Here is a 20,044-nt window from a genome sequence, read left to right as displayed (position 1 = left end):
TTGGGTGGAACTACAAGGGCTGCATTCCGTGCAGAGTCTCTTTCACTGCAAGCCTTTTTTGCACTGCCTCCATTTGCCTAGTCCCGCTTGGAAGGGCACCCTGGCCTTTGGCGCTCCGCTCCCGTAAGGTAGTGTGGGGGATAACTACGGTAATGAGGCACAAGGAGGCCTGAGCCAGCCCCCTCCACAGAAGCAGCAGCAGCGCGCCGCGCGGGCTTTTCCACTGCGCAGCAACTACCGTAGGGGAGGAGGAGGGGCGGGTATATTACGTGCGCGACGCCGCCCCGACGAGAGGACGTTGCGTGCTCGCTCGCGCCAGGCGAGTCTCCGCGTCTCCCTCGCGAACTCGGTGAAAGGAATTGGCGCCGTTCGACTCCAGGCGGGTCCGCTTTGCAGCACGAACCCCCCTCCAGCCGCAGCCGCAGCCGCCGCCCGGGGCCGAGGAGCAGCCGCAGCAGCCGCCGCCAGTGGCCGTGTGAGCGGAGCCGAGTCGCAGTCAGCGCCGAGCGGTGAATTGGGGCCCTCACGATGAGTTCCTCGCCAGTGAACGTGAAGAAGCTGAAGGTGTCGGAGCTAAAGGAGGAGCTCAAGAAGCGGCGCCTCTCTGACAAGGGCCTCAAGGCCGAGCTCATGGAACGGCTCCAGGCCGCGCTAGACGACGAAGAGGCCTCCGGAGGCCGCCCCACCTTGGAGCCCGGGAACGGCAGCCTGGACCTGGGCGGGGATTCCGCCGGGCGCTCGCACACGCAGCCCTCGGGAGCAGGCCTCGAGCAGGAGGCCGCGACCACGGCCGACGAGGAAGAGGAGGAGGAGGAGGAAGAAGAAGAGGAAGGGATCGCGGCCCTGGATGGCGACCAGATGGAGCTAGGGGAAGAAAACGGGGCCGCGGGGGCGGCTGATTCGGGCCCGATGGAGGAGGAGGAGGCGGGCGGCTCCTCGGAGGACGAAAACGGCGACGACCAGGGCTTCCAGGAAGGGGAAGACGAGCTCGGGGACGAGGAGGAGGAAGCGGGCGCGGGAGACGAGAACGGACACGGGGAGCAGCAGGCTCAACCGCCGACTACGCCGCAGCAACAGCAGCCTCAGCAGCAGCGCGGGGCGGCCAAGGAGGCTGCGGGCAAGAGCGGCGGCCCCACCTCACTGTTCGCCGTGACGGTGGCACCTCCCTCGGCAGCGAGGCAGGGCCAGCAGCAGGCGGGAGGCAAGAAGAAGGCAGAAGGCGGCGGAGGCGGCGGCCGCCCCGGGGCTCCGGCGGCGGGTGAGTGGCGTTTAGTGAATTGTGTGTGTTGGGGGGGGAGGGGGTGAGAACCGCGGGCCTGGGGTGGGGACCGTGCCCCGGGTCCTCCACCCATCCCCCATGAGGGGGATGGGGGATGGGGAAGCGGCTAGGGAAGGGCGAGGGCCATTATAGTGGACGAGCGAGGAAAGGGCGGAGGCGCCGGTGCTTTTCCCGGTGGCCGGTGTCCTGGTTGGGGGAGGGCAAGCGGGGGGGGGGGGGGGGGGGGGGGAATCCCAGATTAGCCGTGAGGTCTTGGGCTCTGTGTGAGTGAGTGTGAGTGTGTGAGTGTGTGAGAGAGAGAGACGGCGCCACCATTATCTGGCTCGAGAGCCAGGGGGAGCTGCAGCTGCCGCTGGAGGGGGAGGAGCGGCCGCTGGCGGCGGGAGAAGGTTCCCCCCCCCCGGGGCCGGGGTTGCGGGGGGGGGGGGGGGGGGGCACATGTCTCCGCAGGGGGGGGGGGGGGAGGGAGGGGGGAAGGGAGGACGATGGCGGGGGGGTGGAGATCGAGGTCCCGGGGCGGGCGCACGGTGGCGGCTCGAGCTCTCACGTTGCCACCGTATTGTGCAAGGAGCGCAGGGGCTCTGGCGTGACGTCACTTCCTGTTGGCGGTCCCGGCGGGGAGGGGGTAGGGGTGGGGTGGGTTGGGGGAGAGTTAGAACGACGATCCGTACAATGCGGCCGCGGGGAGCGCGGGCCCTGCCGGAGTGGGGGGAGGGGAGGGAGAGAAAAAGCTCGGAGCCCCTCCTCCTCCTCTCTTCTCTGTGCTCTCATTGGGATACACGTGGGCTCTGCTTATTCCGCGCTATTCTATGTGGCGCTCGCTGGAATCATCGAGTAGCCTGGGAGATTTGTGCTGTCTCTACGCTGCGTCACGAACTACAATCCTTTTCCAACCCTACTGCTTTCTTCGGTTAATAAATGGTTGGCAAATTAGGGAATTATTGAAACCCGGGAAAAATGGCAGGTTAACATAGCAAGCTTTTTAAGCTTTCCAGATTACAAATGAAATAGGCTTCTTTTTTGGGTTTTGGGTTTTTTGTTTTTTTTTTTAATTTAAAAAGATGTCCTAACCTTTGTAGGAGATGGCAAAACAGAACAGAAAGGTGGAGACAAAAAGAGAGGTGTTAAAAGACCTCGTGAAGATCATGGCCGGGGCTATTTTGAGTACATTGAAGAAAACAAGTACAGCAGGTAGGGAAGTTTATCAGATCTTCACTGAACAAATGAATCAATAACGAGAAAGCTATATCAGGAGATATTCTCTTTTTTCAGAGCTAAATCTCCTCAGCCACCGGTTGAAGAGGAAGATGAACACTTTGATGACACAGTGGTTTGTCTTGATACTTGTAAGTGGATATCCTCCAATCTTCTTAATTTTGCATAGGACCAAAAATTTGCTATGTTTTAGGAAATTTGCATTTATGAAAGATAGCTTGTATACAAGTGTAGAAATCTGATTAACTTGTATGCCAGTTTTTTGCAAAAGGTTACCACAATCCACATGGAAATCATTGGGTAAGGCATAAACATAATGGTACTTAAAATATGTTCTGGTCTGGCAACACCATAGCAACTTGGTGTTTTTTTTTTTCCTTGAAGTAAGGAATATTTAGGTGATTAACTTTTGAGTGGAAAAGGTAATTTAAAAATGATTCTTATTTTGTCCTTTCAGTTTTATAAGAAAATGTAATAAGTGTTAGTGGTGGGAAATTAATAATTGACCTATTGGGACTAGTATTTATTGTAAACTCTTAAAATTTCATTAAATGGATTTAGGACTTCCATTGTTCGAATTTTTTGGTAATGGGAATTACCAGATTTATCTTACTAATGATTTTCCCTTTAGTTCACAAGTATATTCCCTTTTTCTAACAATTAAACTGTAACATTACTTTCTCAATAACTGCTGTTTTGTTCTCAATTGCAGTTCAGTAGCTGCTGCTTTAACATAAGTTGGTGTCTTCCAAAGACCTGGGGCAGCAGCAGTGGCTATCTCTGGGCCATTAGCTTTCTTCAGCAGCGAATGGTATCAAGGGCAGCACTGTAATGCTGCTACTTTTACCCAGATGGGTTGTAATTCATTATGTGGAAGCATTGCAAACCTATAAGTGGGCCTTGGCTGTCTGTTCAGTTAATTTTAGTGGTTGTGTGTCTTTTAAAAATGTACCTGATTCATTACTTGGTCAAAATTTGCTAATGTAGGTAGGTGGTCTATTTGGAACAAAGAGTAGAAATAGGAATTGATGTTCAGGCAGGTGTAAGGTGTGTTTTGTAAATTTTTTTTAAAACTTGGGATCATTTTATCTCCCCAAAAGGCACATTTAGTGGAAACAGTGAAAGGGAATTTCAGATTAGGGTGGGTAGAACAATATTACTAATGAGCCTTCCATTTTAAAGCTGATAAGTATTAAGATTTTTGGTTTGTTTAAATATTGGGCCAAGAGTAACGGTACACAGAGGAAGTGGTGATCCTTAGAAAACAGCAGTGTAAATTAGTGGGTTTTTTTAAACAGAGGAAAGAATTACCAAGACCTTTTTAATTTCTCATCATGCCTTCATTTTATACGGAGAAAAAGTTGAGGTCCATCAGGTCAATTGGCAGGACAATATTCCATCTCTGGTATAAAAGAGTAGAGAAATACAAGGATAAACAATCTAAAGAGACTTCTAACCCTTTATTTTATTTAATAACTTGAGTTTCTTTACCCTGAAAGGAATTTAACTATTCTAACACTAGTCATAAAGTGCTAATAAGCAGTAAGTAGCCCTCAATCAAGGAAAAAAAAATTGCATGGTACAAAGGTCCTGAATAATGGAAAGGTAGCTATATCCTTATGACCTTGAGGGGGAGGTGCTTAGTGACTTTCTGTAAATATTATCTTGACAATATTGTGATTTCATTCACAAATTTTTGAAGAAAACTGAAGACCTTGGGCCCTGAGGTAGTCTTTAATATTTACAAAGGGCTGAGACCCACAACTCACACCCTATTTTAAACCAGTTGGTCATGGCCTCCCTATCTTCAATTGTGTTGTGGCACTGGTAAATGCTACCTGATTCTGGCATGCTTCACTTTGTGATTTCCTGCTATCCTCTGCTGCTTGGCTCTAAATCAAGGTAAAGAGCAGAGCAGGTATGTATGAACATCACATTGTCTTCATTACCTGTCTTAAGTGGCTTTTTTTTTTAAAGTGTACATATATAAAACCATGGAGATTTATCTTTTATTTTTTGTCTGATTTGCCGCCTTCCAATTCACAATTTGGCACAAGAGTTTTTTGGCGGGAGTGGGGCTTATTTAATCTCTGAGCAGTTCAGATACAGTAATGATTCATCCCAAATGTAAAGTCTTTATGCAGCATCAAGAAAGTTGTAATACTTTGGGGGATTTATTTATGTGGTCCTTTAGACTTAAAAATTTGTGAAAAAGAAAATAATAGGTATTTGTTATGCTTACAGATAATTGTGATCTACATTTTAAAATCTCAAGAGACCGTCTCAGTGCTTCTTCACTTACTATGGAGAGTTTTGCTTTTCTTTGGGCTGGAGGAAGAGCTTCTTATGGAGTTTCAAAAGGCAAAGTTTGCTTTGAGATGAAGGTAAAGCCAAATTTTCTAATAAGAGTCCTGTTTGCTGCAATTTTGGGCAATTATTTTTAACTCAAGTAGAAACCTAAGTATTATTTTTCTATGAGCCACAAAGGAAATTATTGTAAAATCGTTATGTATAACACTCAAATATGAGGAAAAAAATTGTTACGGTGGGAGTAGCCTAGAATTGGACCAAACTTAGTTATATTTTGACAAAATAAATGGGGAAAATAAAGTATTTGAGTTGAAAGCTTTGTTAAATGAAAGAAAAATGAGAGCCACATTGCATGAGTAAGTCAACAATTGCCTACAACCTGAAAAGGTTAGGAAAGAATCTCCATCACAGCAGCAGCCAGCGGTGACTTAGTCATACTAAATATCACATCAGCAGAAGTATCAAACTAGATCCAGAAATTTCTGATTCCTAGTCTATATCCAGATTTGCTGATTTGTCTCCCCTTCAGGTTACAGAGAAGATTCCAGTGAGGCATTTATATACAAAAGATATTGACATACATGAAGTCCGGATTGGCTGGTCACTTACAACCAGTGGAATGTTACTTGGTAAGACCATCTGTATGTGCATTGTATGAGATATACATAGGTCTTACCACAAGTTAGCTTAGGTTTATGGCTAAAATTTGAATTCATATGATCAAGGTAGATTTCTACAATAACCCATTCCTATTTACTTAGTTTTCTGTTTGCTTTTAGGAATATAGACATTGAGAATAATCTTACCAAGTGCCCAGAATTGATAAGAAGCAGGGTTCTGTAGTATACAAACCCTGCTTTTTAAATTTTTTTTTCTCTTACCTGCAGAAGGAGAAGTGACACCTAAATCAATTAAAATCAAAGTTCATACTGGAATTTTTTGCTTTTTTTGGTGAGGCGATAAGGGTTAAGTAACTTGCCCAGGGTCACATAGCTTGTAAGTGTTGTGTGTCTGTAGATGCAGATTTGAACTCAGGTCTTCCTGACTCCAAGGCCAGAGCTTTATCGACTGTGCCACCTAGTTGCCCCTCATACTGGATTTTTAATGCCTTCTAACAACTGCAAACTAACTAACATTTTCTACTTTTAGGCGAAGAAGAATTTTCTTATGGGTATTCTCTGAAAGGAATAAAAACATGCAACTGTGAGACTGAAGAATATGGGGACAAGTTTGATGAAAATGATGTGATTTCATGTTTTGCTGTAAGTTGTGACTATAAACACAATTTTAAATGTATTCTTAAATACACCATTAGAATTAGATTAGCTAAATGCACAGAAGAGAGTTCTTTCTGGGGAATAATAATTCTAGAGGAATTGGCTTTTAACAGTTTGCAATAACTTAGTAATTTTACAAACAGTAACTTAGACATTTTTCAGAAATGGAAAGTCATTAAAACAACATGGGTGTATAAACTATATTGATTATTATTTTCATTAAGTTAATGTGGATCTTGAATTTGTTTAATTTGAGTCCCGATATTTAAATTTTACTTTTGAAACTTCACTGGATTTTGGGGAAATGTCAGATTTGTTACTGAAATATTAATTCTTTAACAGAATTTTGAAGGTGAAGAAGTGGAGCTTTCCTATGCAAAGAATGGACAAGATCTTGGCGTGGCTTTCAAAATTAACAAGGAGGTTCTTGCTGGACGACCTCTTTTCCCTCATGTTCTCTGCCATAACTGTGCAGTTGAATTTAATTTTGGTCAGAAAGAAGAGCCATATTTCCCAATACCTGAAGAATATACTTTCATCCAGAATGTCTCCTTAGATGATCGTGTTAGAGGGCCAAAAGGACCAGATGAGAAGAAAGATTGTGAAGTAAGTAACATTCCTTTATTTGTTTACATTCACTTTGAGAGTGACTGAATGTTTGGCAATTCTGTACTGCTCACTAATGTTTTGGAAATGACAGATTAGTCTGAACTTTTAAAATTTACCCCTAAGTGCAGCTGTTGCTACTTTCTTCAGTGCTCTATACATCTTCATTTAAATGGTAAAATATTTTAGTGTTATTTGTGCATTAAGGGCAGAGCAGTATTTCTGGTGCAGTGTGTTTATGAGATGTGTTTATTTGTATGTTGAAAAGCCTAAAGTTTTCAAAGCACTTGATCTTCCATAGGTCCACACGTTGACATTGTAGAGTTGTGATAAGTATTAAACTCTGGCATTTTATAGATGAGGGAACTGAGACTCAATGAATTGTCTGAGGTCAAATAATTAATGTCAGAGTTCTTTACTTAGGGTATAAAGGTATAGCAGTTTTTCCATAGCAGCCTATTGAAAAAATGTTAAGAATTAAATGGGATTTTTTTTTTTAAAGTGCACCTCCCTTCATAAAGTAGTCCCATGAATCAAAATAGTGAAAATCCTTTATGTAGTACTGGTATTAGAATAATGCATACAAGTTTTTATATTTGGGGTGGCGAATAGATAGTATTATTTCTTAAAAACAACTTAATTGTAAAAGGTTAGCCTACCTTTTTTGGGTAAGGGATAGCAAAATAACATTTTAATTTCTTGATTGTAGGTTGTGATGATGATTGGCTTGCCAGGAGCTGGAAAAACCACCTGGGTTACTAAGCATGCAGCAGAAAATCCTGGTAAATACAACATTCTTGGAACAAACACTATTATGGATAAAATGATGGTAAGTAATATATCTATAATCTATCTGGGAAGTCTGACCTGTCCATTTGAAATCTTTTTTACTTTTTCTGATAGGGTTTACCTATACTATGAAGACATAAGTAATAGAAAATTTGTTGCTTACAGTAGGCTTTATTATCTTAATTGCACTATTTGGAGTTCTAAGTTACACAGTTGAGACTTGAGTCCTTTAAAGGGCAGGTACCTTCAGAGATAGAGTTGATGCCTATATTAATTTAAAAACTAAACTCAAGTTTTAAAGTTACCTTGAGTTCTTGTAACAAATTCATGAGAAAATGTCTCCTCTTAGGTGGCAGGCTTTAAGAGACAGATGGCTGATACTGGAAAATTGAACACACTGTTGCAGAGAGCCCCACAGTGTCTTGGAAAATTCATTGAGATAGCTGCTCGTAAGAAGCGGAACTTTATTCTGGATCAGGTATGCTGTGACTTTATGTGTGGGTATTTTCACGTAGGTTATTTAGAAGTCCGAAATTGAATGATCTAGCAGTTGGGAATACTTTTTTTTAGTGATGTTTTGGTGGAAGAGTTATTTCAGTCTTCTGTGGCACTTGCACATAGCTATGCACAATTGCCTAATAAACACTGATAATGTTCACAACAAATGGATGAATATTCTCTTTGCAGCTGACCATAGCTGTCAAATTTATTATTACGTAACTTTTGTTCTAGACAAATGTGTCTGCAGCTGCCCAGAGGAGAAAAATGTGCCTGTTTGCAGGCTTTCAGCGCAAAGCTGTAGTAGTTTGCCCAAAAGATGAAGACTACAAGCAAAGAACACAGAAGAAGGCAGAGGTGGAGGGGAAGGATCTTCCAGAACATGCAGTTCTCAAAATGAAAGGCATGAAACTTTGTTCTGATATTTTTTAAAGGCCATTGTTAGACATTTAGGTCTTTACAAGAAGTTCATTTGCAATGTTCAAAGCCAGAACAAATTTTTTAGTGTTTACTTTCTGTTATTAATATTGTCTGGACTCTTGGTATCATCACTTTGTCCATTTAGCTCTGTGATGTTTTTTTAAACCTAGGAAAGCCAAAAACGATAGGAATTGAGAGATTATAGCAATTTCTAGTCAAAGCCTAAAATACTTTTGGATGTTTAATACTGTTTATTTTCTTGACTTTATAGGAAACTTTACACTGCCAGAGGTAGCTGAGTGTTTTGATGAGATAACCTATGTAGAGCTGCAGAAAGAAGAAGCCCAAAAGCTTTTGGAGCAGTATAAGGAAGAAAGTAAAAAATCTCTTCCTCCAGAAAAGAAGCAGAATACTGGCTCAAAGAAGAGCAATAAGAATAAGAGTGGCAAAAACCAGTTTAATAGAGGAGGTGGTCATAGAGGTCGTGGAGGATTTAACATGCGTGGTGGAAACTTTAGAGGAGGTGGTAAGTTGAAATTTTTAGTTAAGTTTTTCACAGCATTTCTAAATTAGGTTACATGAAATGATTGAGTAATGTGAGATGAAATATAAATCTTTTCTTTTTGATCTGAACCTAAACACCAAACAAGCTTTTCTATCTGCAAAGTAGAGCAAAAAAGGGTAACACATTAATCTTTGAATCTATTTGATGCTGCTTAAGTCTATAATAAAGTCATTGTACATTAAAATTTTGTCTCAGCTTACTAGTATTTGGAGTTAGATCCTGGTATTAATCCCCCCATCATTTGTTTGATTTGACATTAAGCTTTAAAAAATTTGAATAAATAATGTGAAAGCATATATTGTAATTTAAATCTTAGTCTGTAGGGTAATTTGAAAACATGATTGATGTTTAGGTTCTGTTTAAGTTGTGGTGTTAAATTTTTAGTTTGCTCTATGTGTGAATGTACAGAGATGTTAAAATTTCCTTTCCTTTTAGCTCCTGGAAATCGTGGTGGTTATAATAGGAGGGGAAATATGCCACAGCGTGGTGGTGGTGGTGGAGGAAGTGGAGGAATTGGTTATCCATATCCTCGTGGTCCTGTCTTTCCAAGCAGAGGTGGTTATTCAAACAGAGGCAACTACAACAGAGGTGGAATGCCTAACAGGGGGAACTACAACCAGGTAATCTTTCTTAATATCTATAGGCACTACACTGACTTAGTGGTCATACTGTTGTTATATGGGTTGAATTTTATAGGATAGTAGGAGCTTTCAAATTCTGGACCAATGGGAGTTGAAAGTACTATATTTGAGATTTGTTTCTGTTGGTATAGGTGTCCTGAACTTAAATAATTAAATTTTGCTTGTTTTTTAAGAAACCCAGCAAACTCAACATTCACATAAACAGGAATTTCATGTGCTTGAATTGATTCAGAATATGAAGATGCTGCCCTTTTTAAAGGAACTTAATTTATTATTTAGCATTCTTGAGATAATTTCTTAAGAGCTGTAGTTCTCAAATGAAGTCATCAAACATAGAAGATAGTTCATTGAAAAAAGTTTAGTTGGTAATGGCAACCCAATTTTAGGGCTTTAAAAAGTGTCAGATTGCCCAATTGGTGATAGTCATTTGAGGTGCCAGTAGGAGGAGCCCATAGTTTCTAGAGTTTAGCTAATAAGGAGTACTGGTTAGGTGACCAGTCTCTCTAACCTCTCCCTCCTCCCCTGTCTTCAAGTTAAGATATTGCTAGAATGTTAGTGTTTTGTTTTTTTTTTTAATATCTAGTGACCTCCTTCCATTCATTTTAGAGCATGGAACAAGTTGTACAAGGACAAATTACTGTATTTGTTAGCAGTACTTAGATTAATTTTTTTTCCTCTAGAACTTCAGAGGCCGAGGAAACAATCGTGGCTACAAAAATCAATCTCAGGGCTACAACCAGTGGCAGCAGGGTGTAAGTAATTTTATGCACTTTCCACTTCAAATTTATTTGTATCTTGAGTTGGAACAAGAATCAGTCCTGAAAATTCTTCCACTGGTTACCAAAATGTTAAAATGCAATGGTGAAGAGTCCCAAACTGGCACTAGCCAGTGTTTTGTGGAAGTTCTTCCTGCCCAAAATTCATCTCCAGGTACAACAAATGATAGCCTAATTTGATAGTTAACAAATAGCATATATAATAGGTGGTATTTAGTTTTAGTTAACCAGGTCCTGGTGTGCCCTTTTATAAAGTGTTGATCATTTGGGGATATTAATGCTATAATTAAATAATGGTGTTTTAATGAAATCAGAGGTAAGACAGGTCTAATCTGTTCTAGCAGACACATTGTTCTGCGTTAGATTCAATGTCATATCCTAAAAGCAACTTGAGTGGCTTATTGATGTGTTTTTTCTTTAAAAAAAACAAATTTTCTCTTGCAGCAATTCTGGGGTCAGAAGCCATGGAGTCAGCATTATCACCAAGGATATTATTGAATACCCAAATAAAAACGAACTGATACATATTTCTCCAAAACCTTCACAAGAAGTCGACTGTTTTCTTTAGTAGGCTAACTTTTTAAACATTCCACAAGAGGAAGTGCCTGCGGGTTCCTTTTTTAGAAGCTTTGTGGGTTGATTTTTTTCTTTTCTTTTTTGTACATTTTTAATTGCAGTTTTAAAGTGAATCGTAAGAGAACCTCAGCATTGTGCACGATAAGAGAATGTGTCAGTATTTCAGGGTTCTACATTTTATCTGTAAAATGTGACTTTTTTTTTTACCACAACAAAAGTAAAATGTTGCTTTGTACCTGGTGTCTTTTATTAAGATTTACTCCCCCTATTTCTCACCGAGAATAACAGTCGGGAGTCATTTGTCACAATACAATAGAAATGTTAGCAACCAGATTCATGTAAGGGCTTTAGTGGTCCTCATGAATTTCACGACTTTGTACTGCTCACATTACACTCCATCCTCTCTGTAGTTTGGTGGGTAGAGGAGGGGGTAAACTAAGCAGTAGTTCTTGGCAATAACTGGGATGGGTTTTTATAGCAATGGAATTGGCATAGCTGGGGAATTGAAGGTAAAGCTTGGAGCCAAATAGGGAAGATGGAGTGTATGTAGAAGGGCTCTTTAAAATGTAAAACTTGGTTGCATTATCTGTGGAGGCTCAAACTTGTGAAGGTACAACACCATAATTTTTTTCCATTTGTTCTGCATTTTGATTCTGAAAAGAAAGCTGGCTTTGCCCATTTCTTATTAAACAAAACTTGTTGTAAATCCAGTTGTCTAATGGGATCTATATGAAGTTAGCTATGTCTGTATACCCCTTCTCCCACAAAATACTGTATACCTAGTGTGCTTGTAGTAGTTAACTCCACCATCTTTGTAAGCTAATGAAATTGTGAGTCACCCATTTATATCTAATTTTTAATCATGTCAGTTCTTGAATGGGTATCTCCTTAGCCTGCTGATTTCTTTTTCTTTCTAAAGAAAGTGGGTGGAGAAATTAATTTAGACGTTTGTTTGCAATAAAATGAATTCATTTTACTCTTGTTTGGGATTCTCGCCATCAAGGTCCAAAATCCCTTTAAATCTCCCCAAAGGGGGAGAATTTATAAGTGTGTGCTTTCTGGACAGCTTCATTTCTCTGCACTTGGAACATTTAGGTTTTAAAAACTTAAATGTGTACTGGCAACTGATTCATTTAGAGATACTGATGTAAAGTTGTATTTTTCCCCCCCGCCCCCAAGACTTTAAAATGTTAGGAGGGGAAAGGGTACTGGCTGGGAGAAGTTAATACTGTTTTATCATTACATATTAAAAGATGTTAAAATTGCTGTCCACAAATGTATTTATAGTACATGTAACCCGATGTATGGGAACAATTGCTTTTAGAAGCTATTGATCATGAGCCAGTCATCATTGATTCACTACTACACAACACTGCTAACTTAATACTATAGCTACGTGATAATTAGATCCCCTAATTGTAATTTTATTGGGTTTGCACAGAACACAAATTTTAAAGGACTCTCACTATGACGTGAGGAAATAGGAGTCAAACTGTAGAACTAAAATTTGACTTCAAGTTTTTCTTTCCCAGTTTAGGTTGTTAATCAGCATTACTTTTAATGGATTTTCTAATTATATTAGTTTTTTTGTATTGTTTTATATAAAATTTTAAGCTTTTTCATTATCTAAGGCTAGGAATCCCTTTTAGATTTATGCACAGTGGTGGTTAGGGTTTATTCAAAATTAGTTGAAAAAAAATAATTATCAACTTTCGTAGCTAAGAAGAGAAGACAACCCTAGCAAATATTTAAAAGATGGCAGTGATAAGAGATGTAAGCTACTGAAATAGTGGATTATTGTTATAGATAAGAGTTGGTTCACTGTTTGCTTATTTTCTAAATGGGGGGGGCTAAATTGTCAGTATTTTTCCCATTTTTTTGAGTTAAGGAGTAAAATGTCCAAGTTATTTAGGCTTGTTATGGAGCATGTGGTGTCTTAATCAAGATTTAATTCTGTTAAAAATCAGATTTTTTACAAATTCAATTGCTTATCACAGTTATAAGACATCACCCAGAACATCTCCCATTTCTTTTCAGAAACAGGGTCATTCAAGTCTAATTTGCATGCATTCCAATTTACCAAGTGATTAAGTAGGTAGTGGACAAATTATTCTCATAAACATTAAGGGATCTGACTCAGAGAGGGAATTGTCCAAATAACAGGACTTGGACAAGGTCTTCCGATTTGAAAGTATGATAACTAATTGGTGCTTGGTAATAATGCTATTTACAAATTGGCTAATAGGCAACTGACAACCAGAAAAACCCAGAAATTTGGTTGGGACTTTTTCAGTAAGAAAACTACTTAGGAGTTAAGAATTTATATAATCTTAGATATTTCACCAAAGTAAGATTAGGAACCCTGTGAGTTTGAATGTTTGAGGTTAAAGTATGAATTTCCCTCTGCCCTGCCTCCTCACCCTCCCCTGCCAAGTAGAGGACAAATTGCATCAACATAATTCAGAGGAGTTTATGATGGGGTACTTCAACCTAATGCAATTTTTTTCCCTCTACACTTTTTAAGCAAGATAAATATAATAGCAAACCAAGCTAGTTACTAATTACTTTTAAAGAGGCTAAGGTTGGAGGCAATTTGGAGATTGAATGATTTAGGGTTAAATTGGCAATTAAAGAACCAATATTAAAGTAAGGATTGTATGCAGGGTTTAAAAAGGATAGTAACTGACATGAAAAGTAAATTAGCCCTAAGCCATACTACCTAAGTCTGTTTCTATGGGATAGATGATGACATTGCATTGGTTTACTCAATATTGATGAGACCTTGGACTCAGGAAGCTATCATCCATGATTTATAATTTAAAGAGTAGGAAGAAGTTGAAGATGTTAAAGGATGTTAACACTTTTAACCTAAAGGATGACATAGCACCTGTGGCTGGGGGGCGGGGCAAAAGGAATTTAAAATTAACATGAGGTTAGTAGATAAGAAATAAAGGTTGGAGAGAAAGGCTTGAATGATCAAGGAAGATGTGGAGGTCTATAAAAAGTACATAGGATTATTTTCATGGAATGGTATAATTGGTCATGCCTAAAGTTTAGAATATAAGAGGTTAGTTCTTTGTAGCAAGTACATCTATTTGTGGGAAGTGATTTTTTTTTCTTTTTTTGCAATATTTTGTGCTTGTTTTAGCAAAGGTGTCAGAAATACTTAAATTCTTTTTGAGGATACTGCTATCTTCGTTGATTATGGCTTTGTTTTTTTGTTTTTGGATTTTTTTACTCTGGGGCAGTTCTATTCTGAATATTGTGAAGTGACCAGAAGGTATTTGATTGTTACTCTCTCCAAGGCCATTATCTGAACTGAGTATCAGAAAAGATTTTATGCTTCTGGTTATTAATGAAAACTGGGTCTTAGAAAAACAGGTCAAAAACAACAAAGTAAACACTTAGGTATTAATGTTTATAGTAAGAAGAGTGAAATTATCAATGCAATAGGTTGGTACTACTCAAACCTAAGAGAGACAGTAATTATTAAAATAAGCTTTCTTAGTATCCTAACCTTAGAGCTGATTTATATCCCTTCCCCTATAGTTTTTAGAGGCCTCACAAAGGCTAACTTTACCAATACATAATTTTATACTGTGCTACATTGCTCAAATATGATGAAAATTGTGATTACCCTGGTTACAGAGGCAACATAGATTTGTTGGAGAGTAGGGTTCTGTGTCCCTAACACAAAATCTTGGACAGATAGATGAGTCATTCCTACCTTTCTGTTGGTGGAGATTGATGAGCATAATGAGTTGTATACTTCAGACATAACAGCTTCAATGGTAAAACACTTAAAATTACTGGCTTCCCATTTCTTATAGTTAAAATGATTTTCTCAAAAATGTTTAAGAAGCAGAAACTGAACCCATCTACTCACACACCCTCAAAACATGTAGACTCTGGCTCAACACCAAATCAAGATATTTCTGAAGGCCTGTGTAATTCAATCTTTTAAAAATTCTCATTTTGGTATTAACATAATTAAGGGGGAATGGTTTGCTATTGGGAGTTCTTCCCAAGGTTGTAGTGAGGTAATGACTCAGCAAGGATGAGCTTTTGGTTTGGGGCCTTTCAGTTTAGTCCTGAGCCATTCTACTTGTCTGCAGTCTGGTGGAACCTAAAGTAGTTTCTACACTGCTATATGTCTTGAACTTAAGTAAACATGAAATTTTGGCTTTCCTTCTGCCAATTCAGTACATGAACAGTAGTTGATGAAAACCAGAATACCTACACAATATGATCAGTGCTTAGAAAGTACAGAGAAACAGTATAGTATATTAAATGTTTTCCCAACTTGAGCATATCTTAAAATCCTGCCTTGTTAAATTATGTAATTGCTGTTACATTTTTAAAACTCTTGCTTAGATTACAGTCTAAATTTTTATTTTTACTTTTTTGGGGGTGGGGAGGAACTTAAAATTTTTCAAATTCGGATGTGTTCAGCTCAGTTAGTTTTGCTTATGATTTTTTTGACCAAGTGAAGGTTTTATTTTAAGTTACTTTTCTGAACACATCTGTCATGCTTCTCTATCCAAAATATACTAAGTTCAGATCTAATATTTTAAAAGCAGAGAGCAATTTCAAGAACTGGGTCTTTAAGCACTTAATATTATTTAAATAAAAGATGACAACTGTCATGTGTCAAGTGTTTTGAGGCATGATGGGTTTTGCACTGAACCATCCATTCCTTCAGATAATCGGTGAGACACATTTGCAAAACCAGTCTGTAACTTTGGAAGGTTTTCTGTACAAAAATTAGCCTATGTGGCCATCTTTTAGTTATGGGTATCCCTAAATTGGGTTTTACTAAACGGAATCCAATTATTTTTATGGGATTAAATAAACCCTCTTAGTTGCATGTAATAGAGGTATGAATATATATTATATAGTAACACCCTATTTAACATGGCTCTCAAACTTTTTGAACATGGCCAGAAACCCATGGGGAAAGCTTCTGACACTTGAAGTGACTACTCAAGTGTATGTTATGCTAGGGAAGGAACCAAATTTAGTGACAGAATCAGATGTAAAATTAGGGTTAACAATTTTCCAAACTTGATGATTTGGTTTTCTCTAGCAAATTTCAAGACTTTCTAGGTCACAGATATGAAAGAATGCTAGAAACTTACACTGACTGACATCAAAGGAAGAGACAATACGAGAATATTACGAGAAATATGTGAAAAGGCAAACAGTGTTAGTTCATTAGCCTTTGAGGGCAGTACTGTTAAATATTATGGTTTAACAGCGGACCAAATCCTTAAAATAAATGTTCAACATACCCTGTTAAATGAGGCAGGGAAGTAATAATTTGAATTTTCATCAAAGCATTTTTAAAGTTTGACACTTAAGAGGTAAGCTTCAGTAATCTGAAAAGTTCACATTTATGTGGGACACTTAATTCCCCAGAGGGGTATAAATGTGGGGGTTGGGGGAGGGGAGGACGCACCAGTATTTGTGTGGGGTTGAGATTTATTACAAAACAGGTTTATAGGGTTTTGCAACTAAATAGTCACTACTTGATTAGGTGACTTAGCTGGTTGAGACAATTTTTAATTAAATGAACTTGCAGCCATGTGAAATTTTAAATTGTTTCAGGATCTTGTGTAAAATATACTGGCTTCAAATAAAATTTAAAAAACAACAAACCTTGATAATTAGATCACAGACAACTAAGAATCAACAGCTAAGCAGATGTCTTAATGATTTCATCTAGAGTCCAAACATTAACACCATCAGTTGAAGAGAACTTGGCTCTTCTAAACCAAAAAGAAAGTCAGGCAAATGGCCTGGTTTTTATTTTTTAAGGTGTCTACCTAAAGCCCCCCCATGTATAACCACTTCTCAATCATCAAGTGGTTCATCAGAAAGAACATAGAACATAGGATTTTAGAGATTAGCTACTCCAACCTCATTTTATGAATGAGGAAACTGAAGAGATTGCCTTTGAATACTGGATTTCAGGTACAATTATGGTTTATTTAGCCATTCGGTAACTAAATAAAATCCAATCTAGCATCTCATACTTCATAAAACGAAAATGTTTTGTTTTCTGTCAGCAATTAGTCTGATAGAACTGTTGAAAGACATCTTGGGATGGTTTTTTCTTAGTGTGTTTGTATTAGTATAATTCTAACTTGTTTACTTTATTCATCTGTGAAAAAGATTTTGAAATGAAGAATGATGGTGCCATACTTAAGGGGTTTCAATGGAAAACCCTACATTTAGGTTAAAAAAAATTATATACAGATTAAGGAAACTTGGCTTATTAGCAATTAATAAAAACCTTGAGGATTTTAGTTTAATTTTAGGTTCAATTTGGCATTGATACTAGGCTGTTTTAATGTGTCTGCAATGGGAGGTAATAATCTTTGATGAGATCAGTCGAGGAATTGTGAACAGTAGCTAAATGCATTTATTCCAGGCCTTTTTCTTCTTAGTTTTCCAGTAAGGTTATATGCTGAAGCCTCATCCTGGCATGAAGATGAAGCTGGGGCCTTGAAAGCTATGCCACTAGGGTACATGCTGTGGCAGGCCCTACCAAGCTAGGAAAAAAGCTCACTATTATATGAGGACCAGCTTAGCTAAATCAAGAGATTGCTCACCGGAAGTTTGCCCACAAGGTGATAAGTATTTTGCCTACAGTTTATGAACAGCATCTACTGAGGCACTGAGTTTGGGTGATCTGCTTTGGTAGAGGGAATATCCACATGGAGGAAATCATGGATCTTTTGAAATCTTAAGTATTACTTATGTTGGAACGCAACTAAATTTTATTTTGGAAAAGTTTATAAGAAGCAATCAGTGCTGATTCCACATGTAACTTTCACATATTCCTGGATGAAGCAGCCTTTCTTCCAAGATAAGGTAATTGACATTTTTAAAATGACAAACACGCCTTTTAGGTTCCAAAGTAAAACTTCTAAGTCTAAATATTATAGAAAACAAGAATTTCTTAGCAGAACCTTTATTTTAGAAGTTTGTCTTGAAATACGAAATTTTAAAATGCTACTCGTTCTATATTTGGTACCCATTAATATTTCAAGAATGCTGAAAGTTGGCAATAACTCATGTCCCACCAGCCAGGCAAACAAGCAGTTGACAACCCTTTTACTACAAAATAACTGAGGAAATTATTTTAGTACAAAAAAGGAGAGGGGGAGAGTATCCTCACTTTCAACTGAGCACACAAGTCTAAAATGAACTGTACTGCTCCTACCTTAGAAACAAGTCAAAATCAGAACTTTGGAGACAAAGTTTAGGAACTTTAGAGATCATCTAGCCTACCAATCCCAGTGATACAAAATATGGTTGGCCAAGCTAGGACAAGAAGTCTCATTGGCCCTGATCCCATTTGGCCCATTCTATTGACCAGGTGTCCATAGGGGAAAACCATATGAAGAAAATATGCTTCCTCAAAGTTGGAAAAATCAAAATAGCAAAGTGAGAATGCAATAGGAAAGATTTCAGATAATACTATGTTTTGGAATTAATACACTATTAACACTTTAGTATTGCCAAATGTTCTTTACCGTGACTTTCATGCCCATGTAAACACCTTAAATTGTCATGTTTAAGGCAAAATGTGACAGAATTAAAATTTTTGTTTAGGAATATTACCTTAGACTAAATTTTTTTTCCCTGCAACAAGTTTTAAGATAATTTGGTAAAGGAATTTGAAAATTTAGTTGAAGGCTTTTTCACATGTGACATGTTACTGTACATTTGAAACAATCTTAAAGGAGATTTTAAGATTTTTGATGTTAGTGACACTGTGAAGTTTGCGTATTTATGTGAAAAAAGGTCATAGATCAAATTTTACAATATTAAAGTGATAAATCCGTTCCCTGTGGAGCACAATATTCTAAGTTGTCACAAAATGAGTAATTCTTAAAAACATATTCCTAGGGGAAATATAAAAAAAAGAAATGAATTTCCATGATGGTCAGTACTCCCTAATGTATAGCAATACCACAACATCCGAATGGCCTCAAAAAATGTCTCAGTTGTTAATTTAAGAAAATAGCTTAAGGGACACACCTAGTTTTTGCTGAGAAATTAACCCTTAATTTAAATATAGATGAAAGGGGCCAGCTTTTAAGATTCACAGGACTGTCACCAGCTCAAATCACAAACAAGGTCACAACTTCTGCCTATCTGCCTATCTTGAACCAATAGTCTAAAGAAAAGATTCCTGGTTAATTTTAAATCCCCTGGGCCATCTAATCCTATTCCTGAGGTTTTAAAAGCAAATAGTACAGAAAGTGGTGGGATGGAAAAGGAAACAAAAGCATCAGAGGACTGAACACACCTTGTGTACATGATAATGAACCACAGTTTTCACTGAAACTTCTAATTACCACCATTCTATTTCATCAGCTGTTTAGCTGGTACCTACTGCCATTTCACCTAGACTGAAAATTCCGAATTAATGGAATGTGGAAGAAATTGTGCTGCTGATGGCCCCAGGTGGCCTTTTAGTTCTAAAAGGTAGGTGTCTTTTTATTAAGATCATTATTAGAAAAAACAAAGAGTAGCTTAAAATCCAAAAAGTCCTAAGAACTCTGGCAGCAGGCTCCAAAATAGAACACTTATTACGCAGCTAATTTCATTCTGAGATGTTCTAATTGTTCAAAATTAGTCAAAGTACCACTAAATTTAGTAGATAATACATTTTCAAAATGGATTTTAAAAATTCCTAAAGCCTTATTTTTTTATTTTGTCTATGCAGATGTCCAGTTTATGTAAAATTTTTCACTACAAGAAGATGACCTCTCCTCAATCATAGCAGATTCTTATTTCTTTGGTACTCTGGCTTGCTTAGAGATCATCTAGTTCAACACTTTGATTTTACATATAGAGAGAAAATGAAAGCCCAGAGAATTATCCTGTCTCATACAATTAGAAATTGTCAGAACAAAGTTAACCCAAGTGATCCAGTCCAGTTTTCTTTCTATTCCACACTATTAAAATAATCTGCATTTTTAAGTATCTGGATGTTCCTGATCCTGATGATTTGAATAAAGTAGGCAGTAAAGAAAGTCAAAGTCAAATGTTCTTACAAATGTATTCCTTAGACCACT

At 38.4% G+C, this 20,044-nt stretch overlaps 1 protein-coding gene across 1 annotated transcript; it reads left to right on the top strand.

Annotated features, from left to right (window-relative positions):
* The first annotated feature begins 443 nt into the window (after nucleotides 1-443).
* LOC114049565 (heterogeneous nuclear ribonucleoprotein U) lies at nucleotides 444-11,928 on the top strand. Its single transcript, XM_027870810.1, has 14 exons — nucleotides 444-1,258; nucleotides 2,359-2,470; nucleotides 2,552-2,625; nucleotides 4,739-4,878; nucleotides 5,334-5,433; nucleotides 5,954-6,066; nucleotides 6,424-6,687; nucleotides 7,397-7,516; nucleotides 7,826-7,954; nucleotides 8,209-8,377; nucleotides 8,666-8,920; nucleotides 9,395-9,579; nucleotides 10,281-10,352; nucleotides 10,821-11,928. The coding sequence occupies exons 1-14, from the start codon at nucleotides 529-531 to the stop codon at nucleotides 10,872-10,874; spliced, it is 2,517 nt and encodes an 838-aa protein (XP_027726611.1). The 5' UTR covers nucleotides 444-528; the 3' UTR covers nucleotides 10,875-11,928.
* Nucleotides 11,929-20,044: the final 8,116 nt, after the last annotated feature.

This window comes from Vombatus ursinus, unplaced genomic scaffold, assembly GCF_900497805.2.
Source record: "Vombatus ursinus unplaced genomic scaffold, bare-nosed wombat genome assembly UNPS02014798.1, whole genome shotgun sequence".
NCBI lineage: Eukaryota > Metazoa > Chordata > Mammalia > Diprotodontia > Vombatidae > Vombatus > Vombatus ursinus.
Note: the sequence above shows the minus strand (reverse complement) of the source record. Positions and strands in the feature narration are given on the sequence as shown.

Coding starts and splice junctions, on each gene's coding strand:
- LOC114049565 (XM_027870810.1), top strand. CDS start 529: ATGAGTTCCTCGCCAGTGAACGTGAAGAAGCTGAAGGTGTCGGAGCTA. Junction 7,517..7,825: donor CTATTATGGATAAAATGATG/GTAAGTAATATA, acceptor GTCTCCTCTTAG/GTGGCAGGCTTTAAGAGACA. Junction 8,378..8,665: donor TGCAGTTCTCAAAATGAAAG/GCATGAAACTTT, acceptor TTGACTTTATAG/GAAACTTTACACTGCCAGAG.